This window comes from Salvelinus namaycush, chromosome 27 (genome assembly GCF_016432855.1).
Source record: "Salvelinus namaycush isolate Seneca chromosome 27, SaNama_1.0, whole genome shotgun sequence".
Taxonomy (NCBI): domain Eukaryota; kingdom Metazoa; phylum Chordata; class Actinopteri; order Salmoniformes; family Salmonidae; genus Salvelinus; species Salvelinus namaycush.
Window position 1 is genome coordinate 29,037,534 of NC_052333.1, and position 8,582 is coordinate 29,046,115.

Genomic DNA, 8,582 nt, shown 5'->3' on the forward strand with positions numbered 1-8,582 from the left:
TGGACCTTACTTGCTCATCTCTTTTTTCATGTGGTTTCTTTCTTCATAGACTCCATGAAATGATGACTGCTTCCTAAATATTTGTCAAATGATTCATTTTGTGTATGGTTTCCTCGAAACGAGGGTGGCTCAAATTACCCCACTCTCCCCTATGCAGATTTTGAATAAATATGGAGTTCAAATCATCATTGTTCATCTGAGTTTTGATACAAGCCTCTGCTCTGATTCAAACAAGAGGGATTAAATGATCATCATAACTAATGGATGTTGGAAGAATAATTCTGTCCTACCTGGTACAAGATGAGTAGGGGTCCCACCACACAAGAAGTAGATTATTTTAGGACTTTTATTGTAGCCTTCTATAATATTAATACAGTTGTCTATGTAATAATACTGATTGTAAATGCATCAGATTTGAAATAAGCAACATGAATTTCTGGTCATCTACAAGAGCCAGTAAGTAACCCTCCTCCAGGTGCAATAAGCCCTCTAGCCCATTAGAGGACAGCATTGATTTATTTTTCACAGTTATGGCTATGAATAGGATAACCTGTTACATTAATGGCATATACTGTAACTGGATTGACAAGTTCATCAATGTCAAGAACAATGTCTGCATATCTAGTCTCACAATGCAAGCAGGTGATGAATTCTCGCCTTATTTCCTGAGGCCGTTTTCTGTGGAAAGTATGAGGGTGCTGTCTTTCTGACGCTTCCTGTTTCCTTCTGTGCATAAAACGTTGTGGTCTGAAGTTGAACAAAACAGATGACTTATAATAAGCCATCAAGATTGATAGATATAGACTGTATTATGGCCCGTAAGTCCTTTAATTTTACATGTTCACTTTCAAATGGTGTACATCTAAGACAGTTACAGGAGACATATAGCTTGCAAAGGGGTAGGGAACACAATTCGAGTTTACTTGCTTTGTGATTCTATTTCTCCTGTGGAAAGTGTTATGGTTCATGGCCAATTATTGCCTCATTCTTCTCCCATTGCACAACATCCACTAAGTGCTTCTGCTGAAATACTACACATTTGTTTATAAGATGTTGTTTACACATACTCTTGCACTGATATCCCCCCAACCCCATCATGCGATCTTAACACACTCATAAAATAGCAAATAGAATCTTTGTCGTCATCAGCAAAGCTTTTTCTGGTTCTGAACTTATCTCCTAAAATTGGTTAATCTGTGAAACAGCACCGTTAAAAATATATGGCAAATAGAAATCAAACTGGATGGACATCAGAAATAGATGAGAGAGGTTGAGGGTAGAGGAAGGACAGGACTAAAATCAAACAAAATATAACTATTGTAAAGTAGTATATAGTAGGTATAACCTTGAAGTAGAGGCCTAAGTGTTGTTGTTCACTAGTTTACTCCAATTAGGGGAGGGGTGGAAATATAGTAATTAAGGAAATATATTTTAAAAATATATGCATGTATAATTTTTTTATTTAACTAGTTAAGTCAGTTAAGAACAAATTCTTATTTACAATGACAGCCTACCGGGAAACAGTGTGTTAACTGGCTTGTTCATGGGTTGAAAGACAGATTTTTACCTTGTGAGCTCGAGGATTCAATCCAGCAACGTTTCAGTTACTTGCCCAACGCTCTAACCACTAGGTTACCTGCTGCCCCCGAGCTGATGTATATAAATGTATATTTACCCAAAAATATATGGGGGATTGGAAACGATGCAAACAATTACATTGATGGAAGATACAATCTATCTGCAATCTTTAAGCTGATCTACCCCCTAAACAAAATAAAACCTTTTATTTTTAAATGGTTCATCTGCAGTGTTTCCAGAAAGCTCAGAGGAATATTAATGTTGTGGAATTATCACTGATTGATTGAAAACTTAAAGAAATATATAAAGACCATCCGATCATCACATTCATTGCAAAGACTGTACAGCAGGACTTTAATTCAGACATGTATTAGAAATGAAATGCCATTAGCTGGTCTCAGAAACTCTTTGTAACAAGCAGAACAGTCAGTGATCAGACAGATACTAAGGCTGCATGCTTAGATGTGGACCAGACACTAATTGAGGTGGTTGTCTGTTGGTCCTAGGTAGCCACTTTTAATTTGAATAGTACTTAAATGAGGTTAGCAACTGCTGTGACTGAACAGGCAGACTGTTGTCCTATTAAAGTCCATTAGTTTCCCCGGAAACTGAATATCTTAGAACAGGAGGACAAATCAATTGAAAGTAGACCACAGATTCTTATCATGCTGGAAGCAGGGAGTCCTGACAAAGAAGCATATTATATACAGAGCAGGTTATATATATATTTATCTCTTTGGAGGATTTCATAGGTGATTTTGGTCAAATGTAAGCTATTTTTCTTTCATATATCATATTTGAATGGACTTTACTTAGCTCCAACAGCATTGGACTGAAATGCATCTAGGCAGAGGTAGAGGTAATATCGTGAGATACTGAAATGTGACTATGCATATCATGCACATTCATACTGTGATAATGACAAATACACAGTGTATCGCCCAGTCCTAATGCAGATGTCTTATGTTGTACAGCAAGGATCATGATTCCATGTCCTCATAAAGATCCCAACATAAATCAATATCTACATCATCAACTGACACTGAATCAGTGTCCCCATTAAGCTATCAAAATGATATCTCTTGGTATTTTCATTGGGCAAACTGAATTCAGAATTCCTTAATAGGCTTGCAAAAGTTTCTCATTTTTCCAGGACTGTTTGGAATTCACACTCATAGCTTGCCTTCCTCAACCAGTTTGTTCAGGTCTCTGCAGATCTTGGTGAGATTAGGCCAGAGAGGGCCATCGGGGGTGTAGAGGTTGGTCAGTAGGTCTTGGTCAGAGTAGTGGTTGAAGACATGCCGAATGCGCCCGAGGGATTTGGGTGTCAGGTGTTTCTCTACGAGCTTCAGCAGGATGTCCCTACAATCCGTCAGAAGATCTGTCATGACAGCCTTATCAAATGTGAACTCCACCTGGGCCAAATAGACGGAGAATAAGATATTAGTGACAGCACAGTAGTAATTACAACACAGCTATTATAACAGCTGTAACAGGTGCTAGTTTATGGTATTGGCTTCAGGATAGAGACTATTGTAAGTGGGGCATTGTTGTTTCCTATTAAAGTCCCCTTAGGATTCTGTCCAGATAGTTTGACATTTTAGTAGGTATGATCAATGACTTTAGGGTGATGTCAGTAGGTTATATCATGCAGGCTTTAGGTTGTTGGCATCATGCAGAGTTCAAATAAGGCTCTGAAGAGTTCTACATGTAAAGTTACCTCCTGGAAGCTGATTGCCGTCATGACCCCCTGGTGCAGCTTCTTCTTGAAGTCCTGTGCCAGGCTGAGCTCCTCTTTGCTGAAGCGATCGTGCCGAAAGAGAATGCCCACCTTTACCACCACCTTGACCAGGTCTTTGACCACCTTCTGGGCTTCTGTGCGGTTCCCAGAGTGTATCTTGGAGACGCGGTAGAACTCATCCAGGATTTCGCTGCTGGTGTCATCAATGAACATCTGCACCATGGATTTGCTGGCCATACGGCTGAGGATTTTGTTTTGGGCCTTCATGGCCATGTCTTTAGAGCTGAAGGACTCCATTTTGATTCTTGGAAGGAAGTGGAGAGTTGATGAGAGACAATAATGGGGTCAAGTGCAATATCTGATTGTCTGGTCTCAGCCATGGCTATAGAAACAGAACACTGAAGACAGTTATTCTGGGAAGGTTGGTTCACTGGTGTACGATGCTTTTCTCTGTCAAATTAACTTTAAGATAAGTGAAAGGTCCTCTGTTTTGGTCAAGGACTTAAAGGTCCAATGCAACTGTTTTTTAAAAATCTCAATATCAAATTATATCTAGGTAACAATTATGTACAGTACTTACTGTGATTGTTTTCAATTAAAATGGTCAAAAATAAACCAAAATAGTTTCTTAGCAAAGAACAAATTCTCAAGCAGAAATGTTGCTAGAACTGTCTGGAAGTGGTCTGAGTGTGGGGTGGAAAACTGAAAATGATCTGTTATTGGCAGAGAGGTTTGGAACTCTCTTTCTTATTGGTGTATTAACTAATTTAACTCCTGGTGATGTTACCAGGCAGGCCAAAACTCCATCCCACCAAAACAGCCAGAAATTTCAGGCGGTCTATTCAAAAAGCTCTTACAGTAAAAGGGCATAATCATAATTTTCATAATTTCAGAGTATTATTCCAACCTCATAGTATGGAAATACACATAAAACACAGGAAATGCACGTTTTTGACTGGACTAGGCCTTCATAGGGGCACTTGGCACAGTTAACCTTTACTATTCACACTGAGGAAGAGGAACTCACACTGCGGTAGTATTGTTTGAAGTTGAGTTATGACCTTGGACGACCAAGATTATTGCTCTCCTGAGTTGTAGTGTGGGGGTCAAGAGGAAAAACCCAAATAAATAAATCTTCCCCTATGCTGGCAAGTCTGTGTCAGTAGAGGCTGTTGTTGGTCATTGGAGCAGTGTGGGGTTTCATTTAGACACATTTAGGGTCAGAGGTCAATATGCCGGTCTTGGAGACAAGTTTAATGTAGGCTATCATATTCATACCACTCCTCTTGCACCACTCTCTTTACCTTGCCCTGACATCCACTCTTTCTAGAAGAGATTCTCTCCTACTTCCAAAGTAGACAATGCAACAACAACGCAGGAATGTAGCCCTTTTGGGAAAAATAAGGAAAAATGACTGTGTATTATCTCAACTTAAATTAAGTTCAAATTTCCATAATTTTGGCCTATGACCTTATTCCCGATTACATATTCTCTCTAGAATCTTCTGAATAGCTCATCATGTAGCATTGCACAGCACATAAAGTACAGTAATTGTAGGGGTTAACATCGCTTCACTCAAAGTCCAGTGGCACAAATGGATAAAAGTGGAGACAGTGATTTAATTGGTCCTGTAATCTGTTTGATCTTCTATTCCTCAAGGGATGTGTTCAATGGAACACTCTGTGACTCAGAGTGACATTCTGCATGGTTGCTCAGATACCAACAGGAAGTATGATAAACATGTCACATCACCCAGCCTTTGGAGTTAGATGGTTCTGATAGCATGAAGAGAAAAAATCTTTGTACAGTAGAGGAAGTCTAAGACACACTGCAGCTACCAGTTTACCTTAAATGCACTGACTCTGTCATAGGTGTGTTAAACATAGTCTATGGTAAAATGGTAATTTACCAATTGCATGGATTATGAAGACCCACTCTGCAAGCAGTCATCTCCGTGTTCTTTCAATAATCTGTATGAGAATGAGAGGGGATTCAGACTATGCGTATTATCACCTACCACAACTAGGACTTTCATGTTGACCGCATGAGTTAGAAACCTTGATCAACCAGACACTTGAGTTAATTAAGTAGGTCAGAGACTGTATGTGGGAAATCACACTGGACACTCGCTTGCGTATCCCTTCAAGTTTGCATGTCTAATGGTTACGCTTCTGGGTTTGCAAATAATGTAAATTTTCCGGACCCATCAGTAACTGCCTGTTTTGCATGGCAATACGTCATGTGGATCTCAGGTGTGAGGCTTTGTCTAGTTCAGACACACCACACAGTATAAAAGCAGCTCTGTAAGACTAGTCTTTTACCTTATGATTAACATTTTGATCACTAATTTGCCAATTGTAACACTGTGGCTATAAATTGGCACATTTAAAATGTTGAAGTGCATTTGCACAGCTCTCTCATGTGTGATTCCTTGAAAGACATGAAACCTGACCTACATCACAAGTCTGGCTGTTTTGTTTCAACATGTGTGGCACCTTTTTACGGAAGAGTCTTACTTCCTGTGTGAAACAGCCATAAGAAGGAGACATTAAAATGAAATAGAAGAAGTTGGCTACCAGTGCCCTGTATGCAGTAACTGTCTTTCCATGGCTCAAAATGGCTTGGCCTCAAACATTCAGATGACACACTCCTTCAAACAGTGAAGGTCAAATTTCCTGGTGGGTCAATGTAAGCCAAAGCTAACAGAGCTAATAGTTAGCTGTCCGAGAAGCTCAAACACGAAGGCTGACAATTTCAATTTGCAACATGACCTTCTGTGTTGGCATCCTTCCGGAGAAACTTGTTTCCAAGTGTTCGAAGTAGAAATGAAATCTTACACAAAATATATTGGACAATTAAATGTGTAGTAATGCCAAAAACAACAAGCAGTCAACTATTCCTCGACTGCTAGACATGGACATGGGAGATGTTTGGCTGCCTTGATTGGCTGATGCCTAATGATTTTCAACATCAAGTGACTGGTTTAGGCATAGGGTTAGCCAATAGCACATGGGTAGACCATACTTCAGGTCTCAAGAAGGCAGCAATGCTAACTTATTATTTTGCTATACATACTGTATCTATTACCTTGGGTGAGATCATGCCTATGGACACCCAGTTGCATTGTCAATGTTTGGATAAACCTCAAATGTGTAAACTTGGCTTTTACACAATGACTCAGCCTCTAAATTTAGTTTCTTGCATCTAATTTTATCATGGACAGTTCCACACGTCCATATTTTCAGCCCATCCCCTTTGAACTGTCTCTTATTCATATTCAGATCTACAAAGGCTGATTAACTGTGTTATCTGCCACAATCCCCCACCCCTCTACACAGGATGTTTTGATACAGATTTAGGATCTTAATTTGATCAGCCTGTTGCAGGACAACATTCTAGACTTGTGGTGTGTTTGAAGTTTAAAATGGCTTCTGAAGTTTGTCATTTCCACATTAAAATTTTGATACGAAAAATGTATCAACCCCTAAATAATTCACACTTCCTGTTGCTGCAGGGTTATTTTCATGCCGTAGCAAACTGGCTCAAATTAAGATCCTACATCTGTAAGAGACCTTAGGAGCTTGATGAGATTGTTGAGTACTATAAGGATCTGTTTCCTTTCAAGATGTTGGGTAACTTCAATGTGGTACAATCGTAGGTGATATAATAGATCTTAATGCATGAATAGGGTTAGACAGACCAGCATAGCAAGCACATGCACATGCACCAACTCACAAACTTACATAACACACACTCACACATTTGCCCGCAGAGTTGTTTTTCAGCTGCTAGAAAGCTATTGTCACTACAAGGTTTTGTCTTTGTCTTTAAATGCTTCTGATTAGCACAGAAGTGGCCATTGTTGCTAAAGCAATGGTCTAAAATAGCCTTGCCAAAAACCTGCTCATATTTTCCATGCATTCTCCACCTCTAGCAACGTAGCCAAGCACCCACTCTTTAAAAAGAGGTTTGACATTATGATTAATGTCTTTTTCGGGTCATAAATGTCCGAGCTAATTTGAAGGCACCTGTCTGCACTGTACACAGACACACAATTACTTGTGCACAAACACGCCACAACACCTAATACTTAATAACAGACGTGAAAATATGCTCTCCAATACACAAAGACACACACAAAGACACACACACACACACACACACACACACACACACACACACACCTACATACAGTTAGAAAGATACGCTCACCATACACACACATAGAAATTCAGTTGTTGGACAGACAAACCACACAACATCATCTTCCACTGAGTCTGAAATGACGGTGCTATGAAATGCTTACCTGCGTGCTTATGGTCCCTTGGCTTCAGACCGACTCAGTGCTCCAGGAGGAGGCTTCACATAAAGTGGTTCTCGTTATACCCACCACCCTGTTTCTGTGACTCTGCCAACCTCAGATGCATTTCCTTAAAGAACTAATTTTTTTGTGGGCACGCCCCAGAGCGGTGTATTTCTCTCTCTCTCTCTCTCTCTCGCTCTCTGTCGCTCTCTGTCTCTGTCGCTCTCTCTCTCTCTCTCGCTCTCTGTCGCTCTCTGTCGCTCTCTCTCTCGCTCTCTCTCTCTCTCTTTCTCTCGTTCTCATTCTCTCTCTGCATCTCTCTCTGCCTCTCTCTCTGTCCCTGCCTCTAATCCTGGCAGCATTCACTATCACTTGCTCAGCGTCTATAAATCTTGCACCGCTATTTGCTCTCAGTTTTAATCTCTCCATTCCTTCTGTTCTCTCGTTCTCTTTATATTATCGTCTGTATTTTTCCTCTTCCCCACACATTTGGGTGTTGAAAGGGAAAATGCAGGGCCATTTTCGTGACACCCTTCAGTGGAATGCAGCTGTGGTCATCTGTTGATTTGTGTCTCTCGTCTGGTGACTGCTGTCTGCGATAACTCTCTGACACTAATGCAGCTGACCCATATAAGGAAATACAGGTTTGTGTGTGTGTGTGTGTGTGTGTGTGTGTGTGTGTGTGTGTGTGTGTGTGTGTGTCTGTGTGTGTGTGTGTGTGTGTGTGTGTGTGTGTGTGTGTGTGTGTGTGTGTGTGTGTGGCATTTCTAGATCCTGTAGGGAGCAACAAAAGCACCAGAACAGTTATTCCCAGAAAATATTAATACATTGATTAGAAGAAATTAACTTTGCTGTTACACAGTGATTTGTACTGTGAATGAAATGCACCCCGCTCTCTGGAAGCAGTATTTCAAAACCTTTTGGTCTCAAAAGGGAAGCTGTGTCTGAGCTGTTTCCAAA

General features: G+C 40.3%; 1 protein-coding gene across 1 annotated transcript; it reads right to left on the reverse strand.

Moving 5' to 3' along the window:
- Nucleotides 1-1,439: 1,439 nt before the first annotated feature.
- LOC120022596 (tumor necrosis factor alpha-induced protein 8-like protein 2) lies at nucleotides 1,440-7,813 on the reverse strand. The gene is made up of 3 exons (XM_038966567.1): nucleotides 7,626-7,813; nucleotides 3,299-3,623; nucleotides 1,440-2,993 (listed from the first exon to the last, which is right to left on the reverse strand). Exons 2-3 carry the CDS (start codon nucleotides 3,614-3,616, stop codon nucleotides 2,751-2,753), a joined length of 561 nt encoding a protein of 186 aa, XP_038822495.1. The 5' UTR covers nucleotides 3,617-3,623; nucleotides 7,626-7,813; the 3' UTR covers nucleotides 1,440-2,750.
- Between the last annotated feature and the right edge of the window lie 769 nt (nucleotides 7,814-8,582).